Here is a 16,029-nt window from a genome sequence, read left to right on the forward strand (position 1 = left end):
AGAAGTGCGATAATATAAAAATTGTTTACCTGTGTTGTCGATTGGGCGATTCTTTTCCTGGAGGTTTTGGTAAAGGTTTAAGGTATGGTTTGATACTATCAACTTGTCCTCTTGGCCAAGGCGGGTTGTATTTCATTTCTGGAGTTCCTTGCCTTTGACAATTGTTTTTATGGGGTGGTAAAGGAGGAGGAGGTAAAGTTTCTTCAGCCGGCAAACATTTTTTCTTGCCATTCCGAATATTTGGTAGAAGTGGTTCATTTTCACAACCATTTATATGTGAAGCGGTTTCTCGAAGAGGAGGAAGACGTACAGCGTTTCGGGAAGTCGTATAAGATTCTTCCCGAACCGGCGGGCGATTTTGTAGCGGGTTATGTTTCTGACGGCCATTGTTGATATCACCATGGTGAAGGAGGGCGAGGGGAGTGGCCACACCACCATACATATTGTTTATATCTGTGAAAGTGATTAAATAGATTTATTTGTTGAACTATCAGTGCATGAGCTGTGAGGACAAGTAGAGCACTTCGTCTGCCTCATCACCTTTGACGTCTACCACTATTATAGACGAAATTTCAAGCATAAAAAATTGCCGACCACGCCCAACAAAATGGGTAAAAACAATTATTCGTTTGAAAAAGTTATAATTTCTAGCTGTCGTCTCTACCTGTTTCATCAGGAAAAGCCACAGCAGATCAAATTAATGAAATTAATATATTTTTAATCTGATATACTTCTTTACTTTTTCTTTATCAAAGAAGTCACGTGATAGGCTTAGCAAAAATACGACTATCTGTCTTACTGGAATTTAATAAGGTTATTCTGAAAATACAGGATGTCCTAAAGAAAAAGTACAACCTGACAGAATGCTTCTCTGGAAGGAACCAGAATACACCATTTTGAAGTTTCATACTAACAGCTATTTCTAGAACAAATCTCGTATCACTGAAGAATAAACACGATATTTTACTATTTAAACGCTGAGGAAGTAGTACAAATGATTTTGAGGTTCAATTCATTTTATATGTTATAGGGAAATAAATGTTCCCCGTCAGTAGAGAATTATTCATACTCATACATAATTTGATACTGATATAATTATATTCCTGTATAAGCAAACTTTCTGATTCTATCAGAAATTGAATTATTCTCCGTGATGGCAAAAATGTAGAAAAAAGAAAATAAGATCTCTTTTGGCTAAATCGTACGTGTGAAGCTGAAAATTTGATTGGTTGCTATGCTATTTGTGTCAAATATGAGAAAGAACCGTTAAAAGGTTCAAATTATATCTTTTTGGCAAAAAACAGTATGTAAAAATATCATTACACTTTATACAGATGACTCATCCTTTCTGGTAATCACAGATCATCTAATCTTTCATACAAGACAAAGTTGATCGATACCCCCTCAGCGATGTAGATACTCAGCGATAATAATGTTCTTGATAGAGAAACTGTCATTTCGGAGTATTCTATCATTAGATGTGATTCTAGCAGTAGACATATTGTAGAAGTATGTAAGAGAAGGTATCACTTATTTGATGAAAGGGAAGTAAAAATGTATTTTAAATGCTGATATGATTATAGATTATCTCAGTGATACTACTCATAATAAAAAAATATAATAATGATTTACGGCATTGAACAATTTATTGGCGAATCAACAAGAATCACTTCTAATTGCTGATTGATTTGACGTTTGTATTGACCAAGAGCATACATAACACTAATGATCACTCAATAATTTCTGTCAGTACACTGATTAGTGACGCAATATACACACCTTTTGCTGATGCTGATTGAATGTGAATAGCTGAATAGCATCACTGATGTCGATGAAATTTACATACATGTACGAGTACACGAAATGATATTAAATTAAATCAAAGTGACCAGTTTTGAATGAAATAGCACCCATTATCAAAATTAAAAATGAACTTAACCAATTCTTCGATACGATGATGAAATTAAATCAGTTTCTGAGCAAACAGACAGTTTGTATAAAAACTTAGAAAAATTTTCTCAGTGCCAATGAAGAGAAGTTGTGGAATGGATACAAATTAAAACTAAATGAGGTTATGATGCACTGTTTGTAACCTTTGGTGTAGTAATGAATATTACTGGAGTTTTTTTCCAACTCCAAATCGTTATTTTCAACACCTCGACACGTGTTTCGATCACCAAGTGATCATTTTCAAAGAGGAAGATTAAAACTAGAAACTAACGGTGTCGAAACTATATTGCCTCCCAAAAATCTACAAACCGAGAAAATCAATGCGCCCTCATCGTGTCAGCTATTGGAGCTCCTACCTACCAAATAGCAAAGTGGCTCACTAAGGAATTTGAAACCTTGTCTATTGCGGAACCAAGTTTTAGTATAAAAAACTCTTTAGAGTTCATACAACATTCAAAAAACGTGGTTCTGCAAGAAGGTGAGATTTTGGTTTCTTTTGATATTAGTTCCTTATTTCCTAGCGTTCCAATTCCACAGACCTTGCTATACCTCAGGGAATTACTAGAGAAAAATAATTTCAATAATAACGAAATCGATGAATTCGTTTCTCTTACTAATTTGTGTATGAAACAAAATCGGTTCCAGGTAGAAGGTTGCTTTTATGAACAACAGGAACGAACGGCCATGGGAAACCCCTTGTCCCCATACCTGGCAGACCTGTTCATGAGCAGATTCGAAATGGAAACCAAAGAAAAGTCGAAGTATTTTCCTAGGATTTGGCTAAGATATGTGAATGATATTTTCGCGATATTCGATACCAAAAAATCGAATATTGACGACTTTGTTTCCATTTTAAATAATAGATGTCCATCAATAAAATTCACATATGAGTTAAAAAATAAGGGACAACTACCATTTCTTGACGTTTTTGTAATGAGGAGCCAATATGGAGTGTTAGAATACGATACATTTAGAAAAGAAACAAGCACGTACAGGCCTGACAGTTCACATCACTGTGGACAGCACAAACGTGCTGGGTTGAATTTTTTAGTGAATGATCTTTTGACTTTCCCTCTAACACATGATAGGTTCACAAAAGAAAGACGTACAATACAGGAAATAGCAGCCACTAACGGTTTCTCGAGGGGTATTGTAGATGACATAATAAGGAAGAAGAAGTTTAGGTTAAGAATAAATGAAATCTCGACTTTCAGAAAGGACAAAACCAAGATAAATACATCTCAGTTCCATACCACCAATATACGAGGAATTTTGGAAATATTTTCAAGGAACTAGGTATGAAGGTGGTTTTTAAAACAAGTCATACACTACAGAGCGTTTTGGGAAGTCCAAAAGAAAAAGTCGAGAATTCGGAAAAGTCTGGAATTTACGAAATTGAATGTAAGGACTGCGATGCAAAATATTATGGACAGACAAAAAGATCTATTAAAGTAAGATATAAGGAACACATAGCACCTGAAAAATCTGCAGGCGCCCATCATATTTTGCAACAAAACCATTCCATAGACTTCAGTTCATTAAGATTAGTTAGACAAGTTAACAACAGACAACTAGATGCCTATGAGAGTGTAGAAATAAGTAAACACAATAATATTATGAATACCAAAAAGCATACTATATAGCTTGTTAAAATAAAGTAATGTTGTTGGGTTTACTGATTACTACATAAGGACACATTGCAAAAATAAATTTGGATAGGCAATATTGTGAAATTAATTTTTATATAGCTGAAAATTGTTTTATATAAACATATATTGTAAAACAATAGATAATTAAGGCAAAATTGTAAAATCAATTTAGGTTGGTATATCTGTATGGGTGGTACGCCTGAATGGTTTACCTGTATGGGATACCTATATAGCATAAATAGGGTTAGCTCGCATCAGTTTCTAGTTGTAATCTTCCTCTTTGAAGATGATCACTTGGTGATCGAAACACGTGTCAAGGTGTTAAAAATAACGATTTGGTGTTGGAAAAAAAACTCCAGTAATATTCATTATATGAGGTAAACAATATTGTGCACTCTTAAAGTTGGCGACACTTTCAAAGGCCAAAAAAACCAATACATAGAAATGAACCAGCAGCGAACTAGTCCACATGGACTGTGGACTTGGCGGTTCGTATTGAATGATTTTTACTAACCGAGTTTTATGATTGCCTGAAGAGTCATAAAATGAAATTTGTCATGTTACGGTGACGAATAGAAATCGGGGAATGCGGGGATGGTTATCGCCGTCGTGTTCAGTTTAGGAACTGATCGCGATTTGAGTGTTGAAATTCGATATTGTTGCAGTTATAATTACTTAAAATTTTAATCTGTTTGGAATGTGGCGTTCTCGGACAAGAACTAATAGTAATAACGAGTGTGATAATGCAGACTTTTTCCAGTGTAGTGATTCCAATAGCGATGGTGAATAATGCGAAGAAATACCAGTGAATAAGTTTCGGATGCATTTGTATATTGAAACATCTACATCTCAAGTTTGGTTTCGAAGGAAACAAACTCTTACAAGCAACATCAGATTTGACCGAATTTCCTTCCTCAACTGTACGTGAAATTGTCAAGGAAAGATGAAATTCAAAGTTTTTCAGTGGATAACAATTTGTTTTAGATATACAGATGTTTCCCATTTAGTGTGTATATGTCTGTAATTTCAGTTTTTTGTTCAATAAAAATTGTTATTTTCGGTTAATCTTTTTAATTTTTTTCAGGGATTTCAAATCAATTTATATTATATTAGGCAATGGAAGTTCGAACTGATGAAATACACCACGAAACATTGTCAACCACCTTCAAACAAAAGTGAATGAATATTACTGGAGTTTTTACCCAACACCAAACCGTTATTTTAACAAAATGTCCTCTTGAAGATGATCACTTGCTGATCAAAACACGTGTCGAAGTGTTAAAATAACAGTTTGGTGTTGGGAAAAAAACTCCAGTACACCATTACTACACCAATAGTTCCAAAAAGTGCATCACAAGTGAATGAATGTCATTACATACTATCATCGATGTCATGAGTAGATTTAACTCATTCCTGACATAAACTCGTAATTTTATTAATGAATTGAGTGCTTCATCTTGTAATGTTGTCCAGATTGATGCTGAAGAGGCAATAAGGCAAGTATCTCATCCGAAACATCGGATGTCCGCCATTGAGGATGACAGTGTTCCATGTAAGTGAAATTTTACCCCTTTCAAATACTATATTATGTAGCAATCCTGTGAATGATATCTGATTCAGTTCCAGTTCAGAATTCAAACTGAATAGAAAAAAGCGTTTTTATATAATTCAGTGTTCATAATATAATAGTAGTTGTTAAAACAGTATTTTTTCATTCGTGTGATTCAACGTTTATATGAAAGTAGCTGTTTCGGGAGGCTTTTTCTTTCAGTTTGTGCATGTTCTACACATATCTGAAAAAAGTTTATTTTGAAATGAGTTGCTTTTTTCCATTCTTTGGAAGATTCCCACATTTTTTGTATAAAGATTGAGAAGTAGACACTCAAAAACTTTCTTTTCCTAAAACACTTTGCTCGAGTATAGTCGTCAACTTTACTTTGCTTGCTTTCATTCGTGTATAAAATATGTGCTATAATGCACTGGAATTATATCATTTCTCAGATATTGAGAAAAATTACAAAAAAGAACAGTTAGAGATATTTTCAAATCCTTAAAAAATCTGACCCTGACATCTGGGTGTGTATATGAGAAGGCATGTCATTTTTTGAAAATTCAAATATGTTCAACAAATTGGGACCTCCCCAATCATATAATACAAGAAATAAAATCACCTCTTGCCAGCTAAGCATTACACTTCTTTGTAACAAAAACGTTTTTTTTATATGGGATGTATGTTTTATATCATAGCCAGTGCTATTAAAATGAACGAGAGTCTGTATATATAAAAAAACATTTGAAGTAATTTCTAATAGACAAAAATTGTTATACAAAAAGTGAGTTCTGACTTACATGTTCATGAACTCATTTATATTGTTTATGTAGTGTTCTTGTTTACTTACTATATATCTACAAAGTGCTTGTTACCTATGTATTTAATTTATATTAACAATTCTACAAGTCTTTTCTGAAACTATATGAATATATAAATTTATAAATGAACATAACTACTTCATCTATTCAAGTCATCTTCAAATAACGTCAAATGGACCGTCGTCAATCCCTACAAGAGTCTATATATTATTAGGAATGATTGCACACATTCCAAATTCCTTTCATAACTTCATGAAAAAGAATCTCTGTCATTTATTTTATGAGGTATCTGAATTCTCAACATTTTGATTTTTAAGACTTCTAATGTTTGTATTTCAATTATGTGAATACAAAATATTTCCATCATCAACAATTTTATCTTCAGACTAATTCTTTGTATTGTGACGTTTTCTATATCCGAATGGACCGTTGAAAGATTAAATGAATTTGAAAAACAACTTTACTCTTTTGAAAAAGCACATCTGCCGTTGAAGTGCAAGAATGAAAATATACTCAAAATATCTGTCTTTGTCAAATACAAAGTTAACGTGGTCGATAATTTTATGCTGTGACTTCAGAGAAAGCGTATATTCGAGTGTGTACTTTCAATTGGGACACCCTGTGAATAATTCAAAAATAGTGGTGAAAGCCTGTGTTAGGCAAGATATAGAATTAGCATACAATAAATTCCATCAATTACAAAGGGTAACCACAGGTTTGCAGAACAAAAAAAGAATTAGCAACTTGAAGAGAATTATTAACTCAAAAACTGCTTTTTTCTATGATTCCGATTCTGGAATGACCATTTTCGCCTTTCTTATGATGCTTTTTGATTCCTATTCCAGTAGCAACTTTTTAAATGGAGTGAGTAGTGAGGGAACTCGAATTTAAAGATAATTTGTTGAAATGCTTGTCAAAATTGTTTATACTGTCAATATTATTATAGATATTTGTTTCGTATAACTAGTTCTGATTATTCTACCGATTCCAGTTGGACGCTGAGGAAACAACATAAGTGAATGATTTGTATCAGATTCGATGATTTTGTTCTGTTTTTACCTTGTTATTGATGAAATCAGTTTCACGGTCATTCAATTTGTGGAAGTGTTCACATTGAGAACCATCATAGTTATTTAGCAAACATAGTTAATTGCCAAGCAAAATTTTTCTCAACTCTAGAACAGAAATTATGTAGAATGTTCTGTGAAGTAAGAGCAATTAGCTTTTCACTCATGAATTTATGTATTTTTATTACATCTTGAAATTGATAAATACTACTATTACTACTACGAATCACTATATGACTGTATTTCAAGCGGAAATTTACGCTATTGAATTGTATGCGGAGAGATTGGAAGAATCCAACCTCATACACAAGTCAATAAAAATATTCTCGAACAGTCAAGCGGCATTGGAAGCTTTTGGCTCCTACCAAGCAACGTCTAAATTGGTAACAAATTGCCAAAAAAGACTCTAATCGATAGGAAGACTTAACAGATTGTCTCTGGTCTGTATTCCTGGCCATAATGGTCTGGAAGGCAATGAGGCTGCTGACTCTCTTGCAAAAGAGGGTGCTGCAAGCAACTTCATCAGACCAGAACCTGTCATTGGCATCGCTTTAGACTTTGCCACTGCCACAAAAGATTGAACACCTGAATGGCAAAAAGATTCAAAGACTTCTGGCATAATCTTCCTGGATTGGCTCACTACAAGGCGTTTATTCACTCTTCGAAGCTTGATACCAAACAGTTGTTGGACTACAATAGGGATGAACTACGATGTCTAACAGGCCTTCTTACAGGTCACTGACATTTGAATAATCATATGCAGAGACTCGGACTGTCGGAAGACAGTGTGCGTCTCCTCTTTTTGGAAAATGATGAAACAGCAGAGAACATACTTTGTACCTGCCCCGCTGGGGATCGAATCAGGTTTTTAGAGTTCGGCAGAGCCGTACTCATACTATCTGACCTGAAAGACCACTCACCACACAAACTAATCGGTTTCGTTAGGAAGCTGGGTTTATTTGGTCGAGTGTGAGTAGGTGTGAGCCACAATAAACCCTTGCGGGCTGCGGTGGAGGGTCGAATAGACCCACTCACTTTGGACCTAACCTAACCCTAACTACGAATCAGATTACCCAACACTTGATAACCTCTGATGTCATATTAGGAGTGGAAAAGAAGTTATTTCAATGGTAAATTATTGGAAGAGACCAAAGATAGCCATTTACCTATTGGCCTGGTTACCAGATCTATGTCAAACAGAGCTGGAAAAATTATGTAACTTGGGTTCTGGTTTCAGTTGATTTTTTTGCAGTACAAGTTGCAGAGGAAGACAGAGAACGAGTCTCATTCGGGTGTCGATGTTGAAGTTTGGCTTTGCAACAGACCACTTCTGGGAGTCTCGTTGACATGTAATTGTTGATTGATCTTTTGTCGATAGATGGCATCTTCAATTCAAGTACGCAGCAAACTTGACAATATGTCATCAAAATATGTGAAGATGGCATCTTCAATTCAAGTACGCAGCAAACTTGACAATATTTAATCGGAATATGTGAATGGGAAATACAATTTTTTTGTCTACAGTGCAATTTTGCTAGGCAGAGTGGAACATCCTAATGAAAACGAGTTCATGAGAAAACCTCATCAAGTAAGAAGTGATAAAAATCATAGAACTTACAAGAAATAAAGCAACCTGACACAAATAAAGTGATGGAAAAACATAATAATGTAAATCGAAAGTTTGCCTTAGATGGAAAAAATAAATAGGAGGTTTTATAGCGGTTTCTGTACAGTAATAATTTTTCCCCATTTTCTCATTTGGACATTTCATAGTAGTGTTCTAGAATCAAAGAAAAATTTTCTGGAAAACATAAAAACTCGAGTTAGCTTATTATTACCTACTGGTAAACGACACACAATAATACATACAATATCGCCTATCTATACTGTTATTACCAATATTGTCTTACTGTTCACGTTGTTGGCGTTGGATCTTAAACTATTTAGTTCTTCCACTCTAAGAGTCCCTGGTTGTTTCCTGTCAGTCAAGAAATATGTCGTCATATCTCCCTTTCCTTTAACTTTCACTTTGCCTCTACATTGGAACTCATACGGATATGATCTGAGTACTTGGAAGACTTCTTCTGTTACTTGGGTGTGATTTGGTAAACCAGTGGAATCCATTCGGCTGGCCACATTTACAGTATTGCCCCAAATATCATATTGAGGTTTTCTCGCACCTATCACTCCTGCCACGACAGGTCCTATGTTTATGCCTGCAATGAAAAATTTGATTTGCTTAGGTTTGTACTTGAAAAAAGTATAATAACCAAATTAAAAATGAAAACCTGAAACCTGAAATCATCTTTTGGACAACTGCACCGCAGAGGAGTGTTTTATATAAAACATCTCTAAACAATCAAATTTTATATTATATGACAGTAATTCAAGAAATGCATTGATATTTCCATATTTCAACCAGTTATTCTAGTAGAAGAATGGTTCAAATTATCTGAAAGTGAGTTGAAGATTTGAGAAGATTGATTTGATGGATAGATACAGTGATTCCACTTTTGTTTTCATCAGCATATAATTTCAAAATAAAATGGAAGGAATTATATCAGATGAATAATGAATTTCATTAATGGGCAAAATAGATTTGATATTTTTTGAGGATATTGAAAATCAGATTTTGGTCACTTATTATGAATCAAATACCGGGTGTCAACGAATCTATTAGACAAGTCATAATTTCTAGACTATTAGGAGAATTGAAATGAGATTTGGTATAGTTGAATGGTATGTGGAGAGGAATGTTTTCACATATTTTTCACTTTCCGGTCACTTCCGGTTTCAGCGGAAATGGCTCCGGTTCTGAATTTTTAAATGGAACACCCTGTATATTGTAACATTTTTGGATTTCTGAGACAATTCTGGATCAGAAACTGACATTTCCGGAAGTTTTTCAGCCTACTTGATTTTTTCAGAGTCACTTTTAAAATTGCATCTAGGTGGCCATGATCGGACGTAAACTAATCTATGGACCTCAGGTGATATCAGAAAATTGCAATAGCGGAGTTTTAGTGACTAGTGTGTTGAATATGAATGAGGCAAGTTTACAAAATAACATTTTCGTGTCTAACTATTATTTTTCAAATGGCGACCATTTTTTGACAAGCAATTTCCGAAAAAAGGATTTTTTGACGAATCTAACGTTACTAATTTATTTGCGATTGGATCAACAAATTTAACAAATTTAACTAATAATTTCAGCGATGCACTTAGATATTTTGCAGTATCCTAAGTTCTTGAAAATTCCACTATAGTAAATTTTCAAAGTGCATTCCTCCTTGTTCAAGACACATTTCAGCTCGTTCAATTGTTTCTCTCAACACGTTTTGTAACATTTGAGGCGATATACTTCTAAATGCCTGTTGAATCCTTTCTTCTAAGATTTCGAGAGTGGCTGGGGCTGTTGCATGGTAGACCCTTTCTTTTACATATCCCCAAATGAAGAAATCTGACACAGTCAGATCCGGTGAGCGGGCAGGCCACCGTACTGGACCGTTAGTTGCAATAACTCTATTATTAAAATGCTCTATTAAAAAATCAAGTACGTCTCTGCTATTATGGGGTGGTGCTCCATCTTGCTGGAAGTAAATTTGCCGTAAAACTTCTAAAGGCATATCATTAAGATGATCCTCGATTTCATTTTGAAGAAAACCCAAGTATCTAACCCCTGTTAACTGACCTTGAAACAATATTGGACCAATTATTCTGTTTCCAACGATACCAGCCCAGACATTGACGCCAAACCTTTCTTGAAAATTGCCCTCTCTCATTGCATGTTGATTTTGTTGGGCCCAGTACCGACAATTCTGCTTATTAAACATGCCATTATTTGTAAACCGTGATTCGTCGGAAAATAGAATGAAGTTGATAAAATTTGGGTTAACTCTATGACTTTGAAGCAACCAATCACAAAATACTACTCTTCTATTGCCGTCGTCAGCATACAAATGTTGATGTAACTGATATTTAAATGCTCGATATCCGTGCTTTTTCAGTATTTTTCTTGCTGATTCGTGACTTATCTGCATTTCTCTACTAATTTCTCTTAAAGAAACCGTTTTGTCAACTTCTACCATAGCAAGAACGTTAATCTCAGTCTCCTCATTTATGACAAACCTCTGTTCTGCGTCTCGATTTCCCTCTTGCCTAAAACGACTCTCAACATAGGGAAAATACTGATGAGATGGGTGTTGCCGATTGGGATATCTCTGAGCATACAACTCAGCAGCTTTCCTTGAATTTCTGTGGCATTCTCCAAACAATAACAACATATCCACTTTTTCACTTTGAGTATACATTATTTCGACGAAAAATTAAACTAAAATTAACGAAAATCAAGAGAAACTTCTACTTTCTGCTCATAAAGCTTATGTCACTGTCATAACCTAGGTGAGCGTTTTGTTCTCCAAAGTGGACTTGATGGAAATAACCGCAAAATATTATGCATCATTCCTATCCATGGCACCCTTGACAAAAGTAAATGAATTTGTATCGAGTATTTTCCTCAGTAATATTTAATTTATGTTCTTATTTGTAATCCAATCGCAAATAAATTAGTATCGTTAGATTTGTCAAAAAATCCTTTTTTCGGAAAGTGCTTGTCAAAAAATGGTCGCCATTTGAAAAATAATAGACACGAAAATGTTATTTTGTAAACTTGTCTCATTCATATTCAACACACTAGTCACTAAAACTCCGCTATTGCAATTTCTGATATCACCTGAGGTCTATAGATTAGTTTACATCCGATCATGGCCACCTAGATGCAATTTTAAAAGTGACTCTGAAAAAATCAAGTAGGCTGAAAAACTTCCGGAAATGTCAGTTTCTGATCCAGAATTGTCTCAGAAATCCAAAAATGTTACAATATACAGGGTGTTCCATTTAAAAATTCAGAACCGGAGCCATTTCCGCTGAAACCGAAAGTGACCGGAAAGTGAAAAATATGTGAAAACTCTCCTCTCCACATACCATTTATCTGTACCAAATCTCGTTTTGATACACCTAATAGTCTAGAAGTTATGACTTGCCTAATAGATTCGTTGACACCCGGTATATCATTCTTCGTATAATATGTTAGGTAATCTCTACTGTCAGATTTACTTATTACTTCAGAAAACATGACCTTGATCCCGTGGGTTGGGCTCCGTATCGGGTGCGTCCCCAGGTGGTGGATAGGGGAACGGCCAGGGAAACGGCCTGGGGACCGGGGTCCCTGTCCGGAATGCCAATGTGGCCTTACGGATGGTGTCGCCGGACTCCTGGTCAGTGACAGAAATAAGTAGGGTGAGGGGAACTAAAACTCCTCAAAAGCCTTTGCGAAACATGCCACCGTGGACCAGCCTACCCAAGCTAAGGTGTAAGGAATCGTGTCGACAGCTGAATGGCCATAGGGTGATATGCGGTTACGAACGATCTCCTTGGAGAACCAGGCGAATCCCCATTGCAATCAACCTTCCTCTGGTAATGCGGGGCTCTGCGAGAGGTGACCAACTCTTCCCCTGCTACTCGTGGGAACACACATGAATGAAAAATACACATGAACAGACACAACAGAAACAAAAACCAATCCTGAGGCTGGACAGATGTACTCACCTTAATCTATGGCGGTGACTGGGGATGAACAGAAATGTTCACCCCAATCTACCACTCGGAATGAGGCTGGACATAGCAAAGCACCTCGTGATGTAATACAAAGGCCAAGGCGTAAGCGCATTTGTTGTGCCGAGGCCAAAAGGAGACAGAGAGCAATAGAGGCAGGAGTAGCAGCAACTATAAGTGCACCCTCACCCCCCCCCCCCCCCCCATTCCACCTTCAATAGCAAGGGCACTTCCTGCGGCGGGCGCCAAGAGATCCGCCTTGAATAAGACAAGGGACCGGCTGCCCCTGCAGGAAAGCGCCCTGACTTGAGCACCTCCACGGAGGGAACCCCAAGAAGGTTGAAGAAGCCGCGCAACGACAGTAATGTCGATGTACCTTCCAAAACCTTCGCGGAGGCCGCCGTGAGAGACCTCAAGGTTGCCAAAGAGAATGTGTGTTCGGTGAGTCTTGGCCTACACCTGCCGATATAAAGGAGATGTTTTCCAGTGACTTTCCATCTTCCTGGAAAGGACAGGATGGACGATGACCTAGGAAAAAACTCCTCGGGAGGATGTACAATTGGTCACATGTGGCCTAAGTGCTGTGGGCCTACACCCACCCTCCCTACCCTACAGATACAGATGACCTTGATACTCAATCAGTTAGGTGAATGATCTATCTCAGTCTGGATTAAAGAAAAATTTTATGTTTAATTTACTGTCTCTATAGGTGAATATTTTTATAGATATTTTTTCATTCATATTTTTTGTGACACTTTTCAGATTTTGTGGATATACAAAAGGCCGTTTAAAAAAAATTATAAACACCCGTGGCTATGAAGTCAGTGAAATAACAAATTTGGAATGATTTAACATCTCAAGCTACCATCAATTAGGAAGATCAGTAAGACATCCTTTCATATGTCACTCATATTTTGAATAATAAAATTGAGAAACCATGAGTCTCAGAGTTTCGAGTTCTTATTTTGTTATTTCCAAGAAATTTGATAGAGTCTGTCATTAGGTTTTACGAACTCAACTATGTTCTTGTGTTCTTGGTTACAGCTTTTCATGATTCTCTAAAATAGTTCCTTGAAAGAAGCCATTAATGGCTTTCTTGAGGATCGATAGCTTCTCAAAGATCGATTTATTCAACAAATTGCCAACAGAATGTTTTGAAAACTGATAGAGATGACCAGAAAGCTGTGTATACTTCAACAAGTTTTCAAGCTATTCCTTTGATTGGATTTCTATGATTTTTATGTCCCAGGTTTCTACTTTGTTAGAGTTTTCCTTTGGCACTCGTTTCGTTACAATAGCAAAAGTATATATGCAATGATACTTCTTTCACACACCAGAATTGTAACACTCTTTTTGATGCTAACTTAACCTAACCTAAACCAGTTGGCTTCATCAGATGATCTCTACAGAATAGATTACCCATTAACGACGCCAATTCGGTTGGTGATGCAGGCGTCGAGAAGATATGTGTGGAAGTGTTTTTGATGGATTCATGAAAGGTATGACATAAGTTCCAATTCTATCCATTATTAAAAATTGTTGTATTATTAAAGGGTAACACAAGTGTTTGCGATATAAATTTTTTAAATATTCAGTTTCTTACCAACTCTCAACATGAAGTTGTTGTAGGAGTTCTCATTGATGTTCAGTAGCCTATCCCTCATGGCAAATACAAATTCTACCAGCGTGCTCAAATGCGTTCCCGCCGTCGTTTCATCGTCATCAAGTATTCTCAAGTCAGGCATTAATCCAACGGCTGCCATATAAGTCGAACCAACAGTTTTAATTTTATCGATGGCTTTGAACCTTTCTTCAGACAGCAGATCATCAAAATCAGCGATTATTTCATTGAGTAACCTTAAACACTCCACGCCTTGGTTGTTACCATCAAGTTCGGTGTAGAATTCGTGATAGTTTGTGATAGACGCAAAAACAACTCCAACGCGGGAGTAGCTCTGATGGTATAGTTCCTGTGATAGAGTATTCTGTAAGAAAATGTTTAATAGTTCTGTATTTACTCCCGAGTGCAGCCAACATCTCAACATCAATTTCAAACATAGTTGCACTCTTTAGTTAGCGTCTTTATAAAAACCGCTAGTCTTCTTCATAGCGATTTCGACTGAGCGAGCTTTCGAAAAAGTCATACAATTCACAAAATAATAATTGAGTTTCGCGAGACTAGCGGTATTCAGTGACCATGCAACAAGAATTGAAAACATAATCACATGACAGGTGTTTCAAAAACGAACATAAATGTTGCCTACACGTGTAGAAAAGGATGAACACAATATCTTTCTTACCATATTATTACGGAATTGGTTATCGAGAAAATGAGTAGCGACGTGTGCCGGTAGTAAGTTGAATAATATCCTTTTATTCGAGTGTTGCAGAGCATCCATCTCTCGTTTTTCTTCATTGGCCTGAATTTGCCATAAAAAATCTAGCCTTGCTGTCCATTCTACTTGTCTTCCGTGGAGTAGAACAGCTAGCACAAACATAAGTACTTCTACAACGCTAACAACGTGTATGGGAATAATTGAACTGAAATAAAAATAACAATTATTCAATTTTGTAAAATAATGTTACGGCTAGTAATACACTTGCAAATCAACAACTTTATTCAATTACCAAAATTACGGGTCAAAAAACACTAGTAATTTACTCGACAACACGAATATTTCACTGGTTTACGCCTAGCCATTCCCAACTAATTTGGAAAACTTCATCATTGCTTGTCGAGGTCATATCGGTAACATGGTAACATTGGTCACTCTTCAAATGAATCCGTCTCCGGTACTTTGACTACTTGATTATGACTCTACCAGTTGGAAGGGTCATTACAAGTCTCTCTACATGGAGCAGGGAATTTCAAATTTCTATTAGGCTTGTGACAAACGCTCTTGTTTTTCTTAGATTGGTACACACTGCATCATTTCTTTTGAACTTGGTATGTTTTCTATCTATCCAGTTTTTTATCTGTCCACTCGTTATCTGTAAAGTCATGTACCTATTCTCCGCACTCTAATGTAGTCGACAAATTCGTTATACCGAATTTCTTTGAGGCGAAAAGTTTGCACTAGTTTTACCTTTTCTTTACTTGGGGCTTTTCAAGCCCCAAGCTGAATGATCGATTTTTACTGGCTATCGTCCAACCCGTGTTAGGAATCACACTTTAAAAGGTAAGACCTCGTTAGTCCTTAGCTCGCACAAGTTTCAACTTCTGAGGGTTGTCGTTCGTAGGGGAGCGATAGCTGGTTAACGGAAAAACAGATTTTAAACAGATTTGAACAGTTGTTCAGTAGTACCTCTAACTTTTCTAGGGTCCTCTTATTACCTGCTCGATTACCATGGAGTTGTTTTTGTGATTTCGGTAAGGTTTT

General features: G+C 36.2%; 1 protein-coding gene across 10 annotated transcripts in view; it reads right to left on the minus strand.

Moving 5' to 3' along the window:
• The window catches only part of rut (adenylate cyclase rutabaga), a 599,728-nt gene that overhangs the window by 20,295 nt on the left and 563,404 nt on the right, over positions 1 to 16,029 (minus strand). For 9 of the 10 annotated variants that reach the window (XM_074173689.1, XM_074173685.1, XM_074173688.1 and 6 more), the window contains 4 exons: positions 14,950 to 15,190; positions 14,253 to 14,634; positions 8,947 to 9,252; positions 30 to 453 (listed from right to left, as the gene is read on the minus strand). In XM_074173689.1, the coding sequence (XP_074029790.1) occupies positions 30 to 453; positions 8,947 to 9,252; positions 14,253 to 14,634; positions 14,950 to 15,190 (1,353 nt within the window). The remainder of the gene's footprint in view (positions 1 to 29; positions 454 to 8,946; positions 9,253 to 14,252; positions 14,635 to 14,949; positions 15,191 to 16,029) is intronic. The other variant, XM_074173683.1, reaches the window with a different exon arrangement.

The sequence above is a fragment of the Leptinotarsa decemlineata genome, unplaced genomic scaffold (assembly GCF_025532065.1).
Source record: "Leptinotarsa decemlineata unplaced genomic scaffold, Ldec_3_MD MMD2_tig00000251_RagTag_RagTag, whole genome shotgun sequence".
NCBI classification, from domain to species: domain Eukaryota; kingdom Metazoa; phylum Arthropoda; class Insecta; order Coleoptera; family Chrysomelidae; genus Leptinotarsa; species Leptinotarsa decemlineata.